Source organism: Amphiura filiformis, chromosome 7, assembly GCF_039555335.1.
Source record: "Amphiura filiformis chromosome 7, Afil_fr2py, whole genome shotgun sequence".
Lineage (NCBI taxonomy): Eukaryota > Metazoa > Echinodermata > Ophiuroidea > Amphilepidida > Amphiuridae > Amphiura > Amphiura filiformis.
Genome location: NC_092634.1, coordinates 30,143,429 through 30,160,419, shown reverse-complemented (window position 1 = coordinate 30,160,419; position 16,991 = coordinate 30,143,429). Strand labels below are relative to the sequence as shown.

Below are 16,991 nucleotides of genomic sequence, written 5' to 3'. Positions count from 1 at the left end.
ACACATAAAGAGCCCCATCCACAAAAGTGTAAAGGGTTTTGAGCAAATCATAGATACACATAGTTTTATACGAACTAGTAAACCTACAAATGTGTGTCTCAACCCCATTAGCTCAGTTGGTAAAGCCCCAGACTTTAGTACAATTTCATGTTTTCAAAAGCGCTCGATAGTAAGCACATATGCTAATTATCAAGTTTTTATGGTATACTGTTTTCTAACCAGCATTATATGCCTATTGATTTATCTTTTTCAGTCAATTAGACTATGGCATGTTGGTGTACCTGAAGGTTGTAGGGTAAGCATTCATTTATAATCTCGATAATCTCGCTTTACGGCTAGCCGTAACAAAATCATTTGAAGAAAAAACTTAAATTAAACAAGTACTCAAAGCGTAAATTAGCTCATTAAATTGTATGTAACTGTACATTTCTTTCCACTTTATCATGACTAGTGCAAAGGGATAATGTTATTAGGATAGCTTGAGAACTGTGGCCGAATTATTCAATTAGTGTAACACCATGGTAGAATGTGAAAATGTTTGGTAATCTATCAATCTCAAAATAAAACAAAATTACAAACTCAAAATGGCCTATTTGTCAGTTAACCACCATATCATAGGTTATTGAACCATTTGATCATAATAATTATTATTTATTATTTTTGTTATAACAACTTTTATTGTCTCTTACATGAGTTGTATTCTTACCATTTGCAGGAGATCAGTGAGTGGTTATTTATGGCCTCATCAATCAAAGGAGTTAGGTTAGTATATACAGAGATGCCAGTTTTCAGGTTTTAACCTGAAATCAGGTTTTTTGTGAGTCCAAATTCCCGTGTTTTTATTCATTTTCAGCCCGTTTTGGGGCTTTTGGCCTGCATACATATGCTTTTTCAGGTTTTTTGAGTGAAACTGACTGGCATCTCTGTATATAGAGTAGTGCAATGGTTTTGAGTGATTCAGTGGCATAGCCAGGGAGGTGCAAGGCTGGGAATTTTGAATGTAAAACTGGACTCTGAAGAATTATTTCTTACATTGCTGTTTTTTTTTGTTTTGTGTAGAAATGCTCCCACATTACAGGAACCGTTATGCATCCATGCAGGTTTGGGTTAACACAAAATATAAGATTATTTTATTCAATAAAATTGCTGTGTAGCATGCGAAGTTTACCTGAAAAGAGCCTCATTGTATATATTTATTACTTTATACATGGTGGACAAACCAAACCTAAATTTTAGAATTAACAAGGTGCTATATATTGAAATATATTAAGCCTTTTTTGAAAGTTCTTTTTGTGTATTTTTTCACAGTGTATACAAACGTGATGACCGATGTGTCTTTATATACGTGCAGCAGAACTCGGATGATTTCCAAATTTATTTTTCATCCGTAAACCAAAGACAAAGGTAAGATGCTCCGTGATAAGAACATATCTTGATTGATTGAATTCCTTAATTATGTTGTGCTCCTGGAGCACAATTAGGTGTCTACATCTCATAGTGATGCTATTATTATGTATGCGGTTTTAATCCATAAATGTATTGATTTGAAGTATTACAAAAGAAGAACCTTCCAGCTGAGATTGCGTGGTGCACTGGTTTAGGCGATGGTCTCGTAGGTGGTATGTTGCGGGTTCAAGCCCCCGTCTGATTTTTCAATTTCATTTATTTTAATTACATTTTGAGGGGATTATAAGGTAAAGATTATCTAAATAAAAAATAGTAACAAAAATAGTTGCCTATAAGGTGGTAATGCAGATGTGTTTCAGGAGCACACCATGTGGAAGAAATCTCAAATATGCTAATTATGGGTGGGTGAATTAGGGAGGGAGTGCCAGGTCATTTTGTTCAAAAATTCTTGTGTTAAGTTATGTACATCTAATGTTAATAAACCTTGTATAAAAAACTCTAATAATGAAGTACACAATCAGATTCCTATTGCTTCCAACCCCAGAGGTACACTGCTGCCCAGCTACTTGGCTTCTGTAGCCAGTGCAGTACCAATCCACTATCAGTGTGTGTACTGTGCATGTGATTCAGATGTGTGTGCGCTAGTGTACCCACACAGGGTACTGTAGAGGACTGCCTTTTGAGGAGAGCGAGAGCGATCGTTCTCTACTGCTCTTCTAAAATCTGATATGGAAGAGTGATTTTTAGCTCTCCTTGTTCTCTCCTTACATCCTATTGTAAATGCTCTAAATAGCTCTCCTTGAAGGTTCCAGAAGAGCTATATAATGCTCTCCTGCAAATTCCAAAAGACAGTCCCTTCCAATGAATTAGTTGGGCACCAGTGTACCTGGGGAGGGAAGGGGGGGACAGCAGCACTATGAATCGGGTAGGGTTCGCCTACTACTTCTTCACATGTCATGTCATAATTTGTTTCTCGCTATTTTTCTTCTTGTAGATTTCACGAGATGGTGAGGACTATGGTGGACGCTGCTGAGGATGAAGTGATAGTTGTTGACAGTGACAGTGACCTGTGCAGTGAACCTATGGAGGTATGTAGAAATGTGTGCCTTAAGCACTACCTGCCGATCTAACATTGCTTGTGATTGGTCAATTACATGATATCTTCGCTTTAATCACCAATCAGAATGGAGCTTTGCAAATAATTCACCCCAATTTTTTTGCATGGTGAAATTATTCTAACAATGTTGCTGATTGGTCCAATTGATAATGAAAACTTCTTTTTGACCAATAGGCAAATAGTTCTCATGGGGTTAATGTTTGCCTGCAAACAAGATCACTCACAAGACTTGCACATTTAATGTGGACCTTCCTGCAGACGAGCACCGTCCTCGGTTTGTGGAGATCAACAGTATGTATGTCCTCTATCGTGCATTAAAAATACCGACTTGCAGTTGGTGGCTATGCTATACACACACAAAATCTTGACCATTTTGCTCGTCGGTTGTTGGCACAGACAGGTGTGTGTGCATTTGCAAAAACTGGCAAACAAGGACACAGACATGAGATATCTCTGTAACTACAAATATTCAGAACTACGGACGTTCGTGAATGGTGTTTCTAGATATAATTCTATTTGAAACCCATACTCCCTCTGTGGAAAATTTTGCACAGGGGGGTGTGGATTCAAATGGGATAACCCATTGTATCACTAAACTAAATATTTGCTGATTGTTGACTTTTTTACTGATTCTATTGTTGTATTTCAGGTGGAGTATGAGTTAAATGAGAGCGGCAAGAGAGTGGTGCTTGGCAGAGGTTCTTACGGAAAAGTGTACGCTGCCAGAGATCTGAGAACTCAAGTCAAAATTGCCATAAAAGAAATACCAATCAGGGATATGGAGTGAGTAAAACAATGGCTATTGTCAAGTAGGAACATTTTGGTAACTGAAACCTGAAAAAAATCATGATTAGTTTATGACAGGCCTTCTCAACTGACGGCGTGCGTGCCACTTGGAGTTTTGGAATTTTTTTCACATAAATTTTTAACAAAATAGGGGTGAAAATACTACATCTGAGCCTTTAGAAAGCCCTAAAATCTCAGAGCTTCAAGGGGGCGCTGCCCCCTGGACCCCCGCGGCCGACACTTTTACTTACACCGGACCCCATTCGCTACGGTGTTCGTTCGCGCACACTCTCCCTCGCAAAATCCTCCCTTAACCATGTTAACATGTTGGCACTTCATGATCACTAAACTTTCCCAGTTGGCGCTTCAAATAAACTAGTTCAGAAGGCCTGGTTTATGAAAAAGACATCTTTCACTGGTTAAACACCACAAAATACCACAAGGAGAACCACTGCGCATGCATGTATCCCATGTGATGCCATGACGTAATCACCTGAAGTCCTATATATACACAGAATCGCTGCCGTTCTAGCAAAACCCATGTGGCTATCAGTTGTGATCGTGTGCTGGGCATGCGAGGGGTCTAAAGTCAGAATCATGGGGGTAACAAGTGACTTGTTCATCTTCTCTCCATTTTTTTGTTCTTTCTTGAACTACCGATAGCAAAAAAAGCATGGCCAGTGTTAGGGTTAATAGGAGTGAATTGAATGATCTAATTGTTTATGCCTGATGTAGGGCATTCCTAAACATTCAGTAATTAATAAAAATAATAACAAAAAATACTATGTAACAGTAATAGAAATGCATTTTTGCTCACTTGCAATTGTCATGCTAAGCAGCCAGACGTTAACATTGTTTATGACAAGCTCTCCACCAATCATGTGCACTGTTAGGTAATGTGCATATGTGACCCCTCGGCACAACTGAGCCCTGAAGTCGCCAATCATCATTTTTGAGATATTCAACCAAAATATTCTGCTTGAAATTAGCTTTAAAATGATGTATATCATGTCTATAGTACTTGACATTTAAGTAGTGAAAAATCAATAAAATAGTCAATAAATCCTTTGTTTCCTATTGTTTATTGTTAAGTTCGATGGAGCATATCTCAATAGTGGCACTGGCGACATCCGGGCTCAGTTGTGCCGAGGGGTCACATATATGAATTTTGATTCAAGGATGTGACTTACACTAATCATTTGTTTGGGATTTATTTCTGCTTCCAGAGAGGTACAGCCGCTTCAAGAAGAAATCGTACTGCAATCAAGACTGACCCACAAAAATGTTGTGAAATACTTAGGTGCTGATACTGTGGAGGATACGCTCAGAATATTCATGGAACAAGTGCCTGGGGGTAAGTTGGGTTTGCACGTAATTTGGTATATTGTGATTTATAGTGCGCTACGCACAGGCACAACGCTTAGACGTTGATCCACAAGCCTCAGCACACTTTACAGGTTGTCGCTGACCACTATGGCCCACATCATTCCATAAACATGCATTTATCAATAGCACAGGGACTTTGCAGCTCCTAGAACGCACACCCTAGACATTCAACAAATGACCATCGCAACCAGGATCAGCCCCCGAGTTTCGTACGGGTTACAACGAGACAACTAGCAGTAAGTTCCTTGTCCAGGGGAATTTCAAGCTAACTCAATTTTTCAACGAGAGCTTACTAGCCACCACCAGGGTTCGAACTCGCAACCTCTCGCACCATAGTCGAACGCCTTATTGATTGAGCTAGCTTGACTGCTAAATGAAATGTTGGGATTAGTTTTGTACAGTATGAGCAAGGTTTTTAAGTCAAGTCAACACATACATAAATGACAGCCAGTGAAAAAATTTTACTGACTATCCAGGATTTGAACCTGGGACCTTCGGATCACCGGACCGATGCTCTACCAACTGAGCTAATAAGTCAGATGGAGAAGAGCAGTGATGTTATTATCTATAGGCCTTCAGTTCATGTATGTGTTGACTTGACTTAAAAACCTTGCTCATATTTAATTTACCACATAGATTAAACTTTATTTCTCCGTTTTGTACAGTACGTTTCTACCAAAATAAAAAATAAAAAGTAGCTTCAGATATTGCACACTTTTCACAAATCTATTTTTGATGGAAAATAAATAAAATAAATTTGATCGATTTTTTTTGCTCAGGGAGTTTATCAGCTTTACTCAGATCCAAGTGGGGACCACTGAAGGAACATGAGGAGACCATTGTGTATTATACCAAACAAATTCTGGAAGGGTTGAAATATCTGGTAAGTTGGCAAGTAAAATGATTATTAGACTCAACAGTTAAGCCATGTTTAAAAGAGTTGCAGAGTACTAGGGCGGGGGCATATTTTGAGTCCCCACCTCCCGATTACATACCAATTTGATTTATATCTCTTTTTGTTCCTGCGTGTGACTTTCAACATATCGTCATTGGGCAGGAAAAACCTCCAATGTACTTGTGGCCCTTGAACATGTTTAAAACAAAACTGCCAAGAGGTTACATAGGAGGTTTTACTCTAAACATGTTCAGGGGCCAATAGGAGGGTTTTCCTGCCCAACGACAATATAGTAGATTTCCCATTGCACCACACACATTGCTGTTATATATGAAGTTCCACATTTCTCCATATAAATTCTTGGACATTGTGTCATCCACAGCACGACCAGAAGATTGTCCACAGGGACATCAAAGGTGACAATGTACTAGTGAATACGTACAGTGGCGTTGTTAAGATATCGGATTTTGGGACATCCAAGAGATTAGCAGGGATCAATCCAATTGCAGATTCATTCAAAGGTACGATACACAGCGTCAACACCCTATGTTATAAATATTTTTTCATACAGGTCCATACTCCGTTGGTGAAATCAATATTCTATTATTGACATAGATAAAGAAAGTTTACATATGCATTGTGATATACACGTGTGATCGCATATTATAATACAAGCACCTGGATTTTAGGTGAATGGGCTAAATGTGTTCCTTTATATAATTGTAATTCTCAAAATTAAATATATCACAATTTTAACTTACGATTTAAAAATCGTTACGCCAAAAATGCAGTAAAATGTATCCAGAGCAAACAGCAATGGCCGCTAATTAGTGTATTTAATTTCAAGTTAGTGTATTTAAAAACAAAACCTGGGTTTACCTGAAAACAAATCGAATTTCCTTGTAATAGCAACACCATATGGGATACTAGAGCATGCGCAAATCGTATATAATGTGTAGAATAGAACTTGGCGGTATCTTATATGATAGTCGTACTATGCTTAGCCTGAGTCGCTCGGCCTATCTCGAACAAAATCGCCATGCGTAGCTATTGAAAAACGAGAGGATTCGCCGTACTATCACAGCAATTTTTGACACTAAGATATAGGGATGATGACGCTTTGCGATATATGTATGTATGAGGGGGTATCCAAAAGTTTTTGAAATCACCCAGAAGTGAAGGAGCTATATCAATGAAATTTTGTCAGTGTAATCACTGGTCCTTATGTACATTATGGTCCAAAAATGGTCTCATAAGTATAGTAATACTGTAACTGTAACCAAATTTTGTTTTAATTTGATGAAAATTATGGCAATTTGCATTCAATTTGGCCAAATTTCTTGAAAAATTGGTTAATTCTCAGCAACACATTCCTACTTAAACCAGGATTGAGCAACCTCCCAGGCATGTGAATCAATGTGTTTGAGCACAAGTGTGCTGATAGGTATCTAACTATCACACAGTTGCGATTGGTATAATATTTACACATTGAATTTTTTTCATTGTTTAGGAACATTGCAGTACATGGCACCAGAAGTCATAGACAAAGGAATCAGAGGACATGGTCAACCGGTGAGTAGATTGGAATATTCCATTTAAAAGCCACACTCCCCCTGCGGAAGATTTTGGAAATATCTTCCACAGGGGGGAGTATGAATTTCAAGTGGAATGAACACATTAGGCAAATCCAGTTGAGCATCAACCTCACTCTGGAATATTCAGGTTGAATCTTTCTCAGAGGGGGTATGGAATTTAAATGGAGCTGTCTAATTTGAAATTCATACTCCCCTTCTGGGAGATATTTCCAAAATCTTCCACAGGGGTAGTGTAAATTTTAAATAGAATTACCCATTGTGCTTCTCTTATACTTTTACCAGCAACAAAAGAGACTTGTATTATTTAACATTTATTGCTATAAATCTGTAAAAGTAGACAATAAAACTGAACACACTTTAAGCCACAGCTAGAAACAATAGATGTGGAAATGAGAGTATAAACTGCAGTAGATACCAGTTGTAGTCCTACTAATTCATGGCCCATTGGATGGTCCTGGGGAAAGTTAGCCCATATTTGCAAGACTACCCCATTCCTTCAAATTGAAATAACCCTACTCATATTACCATCTGGCCATGGTCTGGCTTGCTGTCTGATCTTTCCCTGGGAAATAGGGTTTTCCAATTTGGGCCTTTGATGGCAATGTTTGCACAGTATTTTTTTGGGACATGAGAGCACATCATAAAATTTGTATTACAAATCTAAACTTTGATATCAGAAGGACATTCCTTGTATTTAGAATACAATTTGGTGTGTCTGATGTGTTCTCAGGTCCCACAAAAAAATACTGTACAAACGTTGCTATCCGATTCCTAGTTTTTCACAGAATTAAAATCACTTTTTGGTGAAATTCTGTTTTTGTTTGTTTATTTTTGTCACCTAATGTATAAATAAGAAAAAACAACAACAACACATACTCAAACAAACAAAACAGAGATAACAAAAACACAAACTGGTTTGTGAGTAGTTTACCACCTGACCCTCAAAGTTTGGTACAGGTCTGTTATTTTGACTACTTCCTGACTTAAGCTGGATTGTTTCCTGTTTGTCCATTTAACTGTAATTTAGTATCACTTGCATGTTGGAATACCACAATGTAGGTTGTTTGTCGTGCGAGCTTTATTATTGTGATTATTACTACCCCATTCCTTCAAATGTTCTGGCCATGGTCTGGTTTTCCAATTTGGGCCTTTGGATGGCAACGCTTTGCACAGTATTTTTGTGGGACATGAGAGACTACCCCATTCCTTCAAATGTTCTGGCCATGGTCTGGTTTTCCAATTTGGGCCTTTGGATGGCAACGTTTGCACAGTATTTTTTGTGGGACATGAGAGACTACCCCATTCCTTCAAATGTTCTGGCCATGGTCTGGTTTTCCAATTTGGGCCTTTGGATGGCAACGTTTGCACAGTATTTTTTGTGGGACATGAGAGACTACCCCATTCCTTCAAATGTTCTGGCCATGGTCTGGTTTTCCAATTTGGGCCTTTGGATGGCACCGCTTGCACAGTATTTTTTGTGGGACATGAGAGACTACCCCATTCCTTCAAATGTTCTGGCCATGGTCTGGTTGTCCAATTTGGGCCTTTGGATGGCAACGTTGCACAGTATTTTTTGTGGGACATGAGAGACTACCCCATTCCTTCAAATGTTCTGGCCATGGTCTGGTTTTCCAATTTGGGCCTTTGGATGGCAACGTTTTTTTGCATGAGAGACACCCCATTCCTTCAAATGTATTTTCTGTTTTCCAATTTGGGACATGAGAGACTACCCCATTCCTTCAAATGTTCTGGCCATGGTCTGGTTTTCCAATTTGGGCCTTTGGATGGCAGCGTTTGCACAGTATTTTTGTGGGACATGAGAGACTACCCCATTCCTTCAAATGTTCTGGCCATGGTCTGGTTTTCCAATTTGGGCCTTTGGACGGCACCCTTTCCACAGTATTTTTTGTGGGACATGAGAGACTACCCCATTCCTTCAAATGTTCTGGCCATGGTCTGGTTTTCCAATTTGGGCCTTTGGATGGCAACGTTTGCACAGTATTTTTTGTGGGACATGAGAGACTACCCCATTCCTTCAAATGTTCTGGCCATGGTCTGGTTTTCCAATTTGGGCCTTTGGATGGCAACGTTTGCACAGTATTTTTTGTGGGACATGAGAGCACATCATAAAATTTGTATTACATCGCAAATTTAAAAAAAAAATCTAAATTTTGATATCAGAAGGACATTCCGTATATTTAGAATACAATTTGGTGTGTCTGATGTCTTCTCAGGTCCCACAAAAAATACTGTGCAAACCTTGGTATCTGATTCCTTCACAGTTTTTCACAGAATTAAAAAAACTTTTTGGTGAAATTCTGTTTTTGTTTGTTTATTTTTGTCACCTAATGTATAAATAAGAAAAACTACAACAACACATACTCAAACAAACAAAACAGAGATAACAAAAACACAAACTGGTTTGTGAGTAGTTTACCACCTGACCCTCAAAGTTTGGTACAGGTCTGTTATTTTGACTACTTCCTGACTTAAGCTGGATTGTTTCCTGTTTGTCCATTTAACTGTAATTTAGTATCACTTGCATGTTGGAATACCACAATGTAGGTTGTTTGTCGTGCGAGCTTTATTATTGTGATTGAACTAATTCATTGAACATACCAGAAGTAGGTAAGTGCACTAGCTGCCATATGTAGCTGCCATGTGTAGACGAGTACAATATACTGTGTGTTCACAGGGCAACTATTTCATTTATTACCCACTTCTGGTACTGAGCAGTCGATATGTTTACAGTCGATAAATGTTTTTTGGTTGGCTTTGTCAGTGTAAACATGGAAATAGTCTTATCTACTATTTCCATGGTGTAAAGGATCATCAGTATAGTTGGAGAAGTGTTGATTTGGTTCCAGAACTTCACAGGTATTTTATTGATCTATTTATAGCACTTTTTATTCCAGAAGAGTCAAAGTGCTACTGTTCATAGTCCTGCAGGACTGCAACCATGCTTCTATTTGTGTTAAGAATATGTAAGATACCATATATATCTGGTGACAATAGATTGGGTTATTCCAGTTGAAATCCATACATCCCCCATGGAAGACATGACCTCAATCATCCACACAAGGAGTGTGAATTTCAAATGGGGCTACGTGAATGGGTGATTCCATTTGAAATCTACACTCCCTATGTGGAAGATTAAGGTCATGTCTTCCATAAGGGGGTATATGGATTTCAACTGGAATAACCCATTCAGATGTAGGGATGTGGTGCATATTTTTGTATATTAATGTTTTTTTGGTTTTTTTTGTTTACAGGCTGACATTTGGTCCCTTGGGTGCACCGTGGTAGAGATGGCTACTGGTAAACCACCATTTGTTGAGGTATGTGTAATTTAGTAAATCACACTGAAGTAATAAATTTATGATAATAAAAATTGTTTAGTCGGATTTGAAGTAATATTGTAAGATTTGCTCAAGAGGCGACCCTTTCCCCTTTACGCTAAATCCGTTGTCGTTTACAACTGTGCATGTATTTGTGTTACGCTTGAAGTGAAGACTGAAAAACATTCCGTTCGTACCATGTTGGAGTTTCAAAAATATGTGTGCAAGCCTTTGGTTGTGTCCATAGCGTGTTTTCCTATTGGCGCTTGTGTCTTATTATGGCAGGATCGTACTGTACTGCACAGTCTCTGTTTTCCAGATTCGGGGGAAATTCTGACACTTTTTTAACACATACAAGTTTCTCAATAGTCAACCTTGAAAGTTGAGACATGCAGGCGACAGTCTACCCCTGTCCCACCTACAAGGAAAGTTGACCTCAACATCAAGACTACCATTAAGCGGTGAAAAACACTGCATGCAGCTCGTGGAGTGGAATTATACATTTTCAGTTCACTCTGCATATTTTGTGTAACATCATTTTTGAACGGCTGCTCGTTTCTTGGAATGTAATATGGATTTGTCCAACTTTTCCACAGCTTGGTTCACCTGAGGCTGCTATGTTCAAAGTTGGAATGTACAAGATGCACCCAGATATTCCTGCCTCCATGTCTGACGCTGCTACAGCCTTCATTTTAAGGTAATATACACTAATATTGAAGACAGAATAAAAGACTAATTTGCGTCTGACGTCATCTGTCAATCAAACTTGTGCACGGTTTGTTTACAAGTGCCGTGATGGTGAGTTGCTGAATGGGGCGGTAAAACAGGATCCCTGTCAAATATACAAACTGTCTCAAAAGTTAGGTCTTCATAGTAGGAAACTTTCTTTCCCGAAGACACCATATCAACAATGCCTATAGGAAAGTTGCTTTTTGCCTGGTAAAAGTACGTAATTTTTCGCCATTTTCTGCGATTCCTTTACTCCGATCAGCACCAGGTGAATCGACCTTCCTTTTACGCGATATTAATAAATCAATGGTTGTAAGGAGTTTAATTGACAGTGACGTCAGATGCAAACAAGTCTTTTAAATCCTGTCTTCAATTATAACATGTGACTACATGTATTTAGCTTTGTGGAATGTCAAGGTTTCAGTCAGGCAAGCTATTTCTGAATCCTTGTCTGATACTGCTAATACATTATCGTAACTCAGTAAGTTTAACTTCTGGCCAGATATTACTGAATCCATATCCGATACCGACTGAATATTACTCAATAGTTTGAATTTGATCGAAGTACTTATGATATCTGTTTAATATTATCAGGTGCTTTGAGCCAGACCCAGAACAGCGTGCCACAGCTTTTGATCTTCTCAAAGATCCCTTTCTAAGTCGGCGGAAACACTCGAGAAAGTCAACAGCAACAGGGAGAGACCACTTCCGACACGACCGGAGCATCTCAGGTGATCAACTGTGTCAGTGTTGTTCGTTTGTCTCATTCTTGTTCTTGTTCTTAATTAATAGACCCCCTTTTTTCTGTTTATTCCACAATTCATTATTCCACTCAAATGGAGCAATGCATTGAGGGATATATATCAACTGCTCAGTGCCAGAAGTGGGTAAGTGCAATAGCTGCCATGTGTAGCTGTCATGTGTAACAAGTATAACATACTGCATGTAAATTGCCAAATGTTCAGAGGGCAGCTATTGCACTTACTCACTTCTGGTACTGAGAAGTTGATATGGAAACAGGTCTATTTGTGTTGTTTGTCTTGTTGTATAAGTAAAGTAAAAAATCTTGTTGTATTATGTGCTGTAATGTTTTGCAAAATGTTATTGTTGTTGTGTGAGCAGTTTTGTTGTTGTTGAGAAATTTTGTGTTGGGTTTGGCGGTGTGTGCTTTTGTAATGGGGTGGGGGTGTACTCAAGTTTGATTTGGGTAGAGGTGTGCCACTGAGAGTGGACCCATCAATAAACCAAATTTGCAAGAAATTTAGACCCATTGATATATCAAATGTCAAAATTTTCGGCCGAATTTAACACATATTGTTGTATTTTTTTCCCACTAAATTATGGAGCAATTTCAAAAATTTTGGATAAGGGAGACAAAATCGTTTTTTTTCTGAAAAAATTTGTGAAAATTATTTGATATCAGAAGGACATCGCATCATATTCATAATGCAATTTGATAGGCCTTTGTCTGATGTGCTCTCATGTTCCAGAAAAAATACTATGCAAATGTTGCTATCTGAGCCATTAAGTAGAGAAATTAGCTACATGTATTTGAATGAGGCTTTAACTTTGTTCAAACTGCTGTATTCCTAGTTTTTTGCCAAATTTTTCATTTTGTAAAGCGCAATGAACATGTTTGGTATTGCGCTGTAGTAAGTGCCGGATATTATTATTAATGACTTATCCTTCACTTTTAGAAAATTGATGCATAACTTTGATTTTTTACTCTTTTCCCTGGATCACTGAATAAGCCAGTCGGAGAATAGAACAAGGAAATAGAACAAGGAAATAATTACTTTTATGTAATTTAGACTATATTTTAGTGTTAAATAACAATTTGTTGATAATAATTATGTGATAATCTAACAGAGGTATGTGTATATTGTATTGTCATTACAGTGCCACCAGTCATGTACAACACAAGCAGCCGTCCAGAATCACCGCTTCCTGAACCATTCCAGGCTGAAGCACAGAGTTTAGGAGCTAATGTAGATGTGGATCCAAAGTAAGTGTAATAGAACTGGTCAAACCTGTGGGCACTACAGGCCAAATTATTGACCTCTAAGAATCATTTTGGTCAGTTATGGGTAGGGTAAGAACCCAGCAAATACAAGAAGGTTTTTTTTTTTTTTTTTTGGGGGGGTGGGGTTGAGCAAAACATTTTAATAACATTAAATTTTGGGTTATATTAAAGTTATGAAAATGTTTCAAAATGGTTTATTTGAAAAAACAAGAAAACCACAACAACATTTTTGAAATGTGATCAAAATGTTCTTATGAAATATTGTTTGGCAAAATATTATCTGTACAAAATATTTTGTCAACACTTTAATTATGTTAAAATGTTTTGTCGCAGGTTTTTAAAGATGTTTTTAAATGTTTTAGTAGTTTTGTGCCCATTATATAACCCTACATTTAAATGTTTTCTGGCAACCTTTTCTAATTTTTTACCAATAAGTTGTCATTTTATGAAATATCAATAAAGGAAAAAGGAAGGAAGTATGGAAGAAGTGTATTTCTTTCATGACTTGTAAAGAGAAAAACAAAATGGAATTATGAAATAATCATACCAAACTCTATGTATCAAACTATCACTTGCTTTCATTTGAATGATAATTAATTGATTTTCTGAAACATTGAAATATTTGTGCAAACGTTTGTTTTCCAGATTGCTGTATCGGAGGTCAGCTGATTTAATGTCACCAGGGTGAGTATAACAAAGGAGATATTATTATTTTTGTTTTGATACAATCAGAAATCAGTCCCTAGTCCATTTTACACAGTTGTTGAAAGAATAGATATAACTTGATAAGAAATTATTTTTGTATTCTGTGTAAAACATTTTGAATGTTGTTTTGGGTTGTTTTAACAAAAACAAAAACATATATTCAGACACTGATCCCGAACTTGGGTTGCCAGTCTCCCAATGAAAGTTGAAGTTAGCCCTGAAAATGTTGAGGTACGTCTAATCTTGGATTTGGATTCCTTTATCCTATATCCAGGAAATTATTTACAACAGATTTTTACCTATATTTTTGTATCAAAACCATGCAAGGGAAAATAAGATATAGTGGACAATTTCTCTAATGTAAATGAAGGCACATGGCAGCGCTGACTCATTCAAATTTTGCTTGCTTTTGTGTCATTTTTTCATTCATTTGGGCATTTTTTTTCTCCAGCTCCAGTGAAGATGGTCTAGAAACACCGGGCACACCTGATCGCAATCCTGGCAGTGGGTTCTATTTATTGAGAAAAGACAGCGAGAGAAGGCAGACATTGCTGAAAATAATGGAATCAGAATACTCAACAGTATGTATTAATTATGTATTTGAAAAGTACTTTTTTTTGTTCGGAAGAATAATCAAGAAGATGATAGAAATTAGAAAAGTTATGAGTGATGAGTCAAAAGATACATGAAGGGTTTGCAAAGCCTTCTGCCACGTTGCTAGAAGAGCACAAGAAACAAAAATGAACCTCGTTTTGGGAACAAGATGATAGATCCGTGCAAAGAGCGAATACACTTGATTGATTAGGGTTTTTACTGTCATCAGAGTCCTACTAGGAGTCACATCTGACTCTTTTGGTGATAAAAGTTTTGTAGATGCTCTGCAAAGGGAGGACCTTTTGATCTTCCTTTGATCTTTAATTTTAATTTGTTTTGTAAATGGTAATAAATAAAATTCATCAGTTAGAATGAAAAGAACATTCATCACATAAGGTCAAAGTAAAAATCGCCCCCTTTTGATTTGTGTGAATACCCAGAGCTGAATCAGTAAAGCACCATTTATTTAGTGATGTGCATGCCACACCACTCTTCGTCATACATAAATTCTCCCAGCCACATTTCCCTAACATAATAGGAAATTAAAAAAAAGGAAATTTAGTTCGGCAGAGGTGGGGCTCGAACCTGCACTGCACTGCTATCATATAGACTTGTTGGTGCCATCTTGAAAATTTGAAAACATATAATCGCAACATTACTTCAACATACCATGTGACAAGCAAAGACAGAAAACGTACCATATTTTGAAATTTTATCTGCTTAAAAACATTAATGTGTATTATAATAGAGCTATCATTATTAATATTGTTGAATTCTCAAGCGCATACAGACAATTAATACGAGGGGTCTGATACATACACAATACATAAGCGATTTTGATTTCGGCCAAGTGCTCTGCTCAGGACATAGCGTCGGTTGCGAGGTATGGAGCCCAGTCAGCCTACCATTTTTCTTGTAAGACGGTCTGAATTTTTGCAATTAATAGGAAAAGTCCATGTAGGTCCCCAAAGTTTCTTTCAGATATTAAAAGATTAGATTCCCATAAAGACGAAACAGTAATCTTTAGTCGGGACCTACGTAAAATTTACATAAAATTTTCACCATCAATTCAGTGTTAATTTTGACTTCAGATTTTTAATTCAGAAAATATTTTAGCGTAAATAAAATTGAAATAAAATTCTCTGTCTCCTAAACCACATAAATTTTAGCACGATTGGGTATCACAAATCGTTATATATGATGTGCAGTTAATATTCATATTTTGTTTTATACATGGCCCATTCCATGTCAACTCCAGGGATGTGCACGCAGCACCCCTTCAATTTTTCTTTTTCTGTGTGGTGGTAGATATTGATGAGAAAGTAAAATCCGAAAATTTGAGCTTCATACTCCATTTAGTTTTCCTGTGGCATCAATTTGAAATTTGGAGGGTCAGCGTAAAAAATGTGTACATAGCCTTGAGCGTCTTTGGAAGGTCCACGTCATGTATAAAGGAACCGTTTACAACTTTGAAAGAGTTTGGAGGTCCATAAATGTATAAAGGGAACCATTTACAACTTTGAAAAGTATGTATCCTGGGGTACTTATTTGTGTAGAATTAAAATCTGGCATCAGAAAACTTGTAACTCCTTTACTTTAAAAGATATAGGGCCCTCAAAATGCAACTTTGTCCATCCGGGACCAACTTTGGGGGGGCAAAACTCTGACATTGGTTTTCAGGGGGGTCAAAAGTAAAAAATAATGTTTATTGTCCATTTTTTGCTAGTCATATCCCTCAGTAAAATTATTCTAATAGGCTCAATATTGATAAGAGTAATGTCCTACCAAATGGCTCTGACTGAGCAAAAACCCATGGACAGTAAAATTATTTTTGTACTTTGTAGTTTTGACCCCATCAAAGTTGGTCCTGGATGGACTGAGAGATTGCATTTTGAGGGCCATATATCTTTTAAAGTAAAGGAGTTACAAGTTTTCTGATGCCAGATTTGAATTCTACTCAAGTAAGTACCCCAGAATACATACTTTTCAAAGTTGTAAATGGTTCCCTTTATACATTTATGGACCTCCAACGTTGTCAACTCAAGGCTTGCATGGCGTAACACATTTTTACGCTGACCCCTAAATTTCAAATTGATGCCACGGGAAAACGAAATAGAGTATGAAGCTCAAATTTTCGGAATTTTACTTTCTTATCAATATCTACCACCACACAGAAAAAGAAAAAAATTGAAGAGGTGCTGCGGTGCACATCCCTGGAGTTGACATGGAATGGGTCACATAGGATGCTTCAGTTTTAACACAAAAAACATTTCATTGAAAACACTCCCACTTGGCGATTTCAAGAAGGTAACCATGCTTCCCTAGAATGTGCAATAAATTAGCATTAAAAATTTTCTTATTTTAGCAGAATTCTAGAAACACTTGGTGTTTGGCGAAAAGAGGAGTATGTGCATGC

At 37.4% G+C, this 16,991-nt stretch overlaps 1 protein-coding gene and 1 non-coding gene across 4 annotated transcripts in view; one reads left to right on the top strand and one right to left on the bottom strand.

Moving 5' to 3' along the window:
• Positions 1-16,991, top strand: part of LOC140156999 (mitogen-activated protein kinase kinase kinase 15-like) — a 103,001-nt gene that overhangs the window by 76,346 nt on the left and 9,664 nt on the right. For 2 of the 3 annotated variants that reach the window (XM_072180055.1, XM_072180053.1), the window contains exons 14-28: positions 254-295; positions 716-762; positions 1,309-1,404; positions 2,402-2,495; positions 3,174-3,307; positions 4,537-4,664; positions 5,476-5,579; positions 5,974-6,112; positions 7,102-7,163; positions 10,459-10,524; positions 11,121-11,221; positions 11,848-11,996; positions 13,153-13,258; positions 13,922-13,960; positions 14,433-14,562. In XM_072180055.1, coding sequence (XP_072036156.1) covers positions 254-295; positions 716-762; positions 1,309-1,404; positions 2,402-2,495; positions 3,174-3,307; positions 4,537-4,664; positions 5,476-5,579; positions 5,974-6,112; positions 7,102-7,163; positions 10,459-10,524; positions 11,121-11,221; positions 11,848-11,996; positions 13,153-13,258; positions 13,922-13,960; positions 14,433-14,562 — 1,437 coding nt within the window. The remainder of the gene's footprint in view (positions 1-253; positions 296-715; positions 763-1,308; positions 1,405-2,401; positions 2,496-3,173; positions 3,308-4,536; positions 4,665-5,475; positions 5,580-5,973; positions 6,113-7,101; positions 7,164-10,458; positions 10,525-11,120; positions 11,222-11,847; positions 11,997-13,152; positions 13,259-13,921; positions 13,961-14,432; positions 14,563-16,991) is intronic. The other variant, XM_072180054.1, reaches the window with a different exon arrangement.
• On the bottom strand, positions 5,161-5,234 carry Trnat-ggu (transfer RNA threonine (anticodon GGU)). Its single transcript has one exon. It is a non-coding gene; the product is annotated as a tRNA-Thr (tRNA).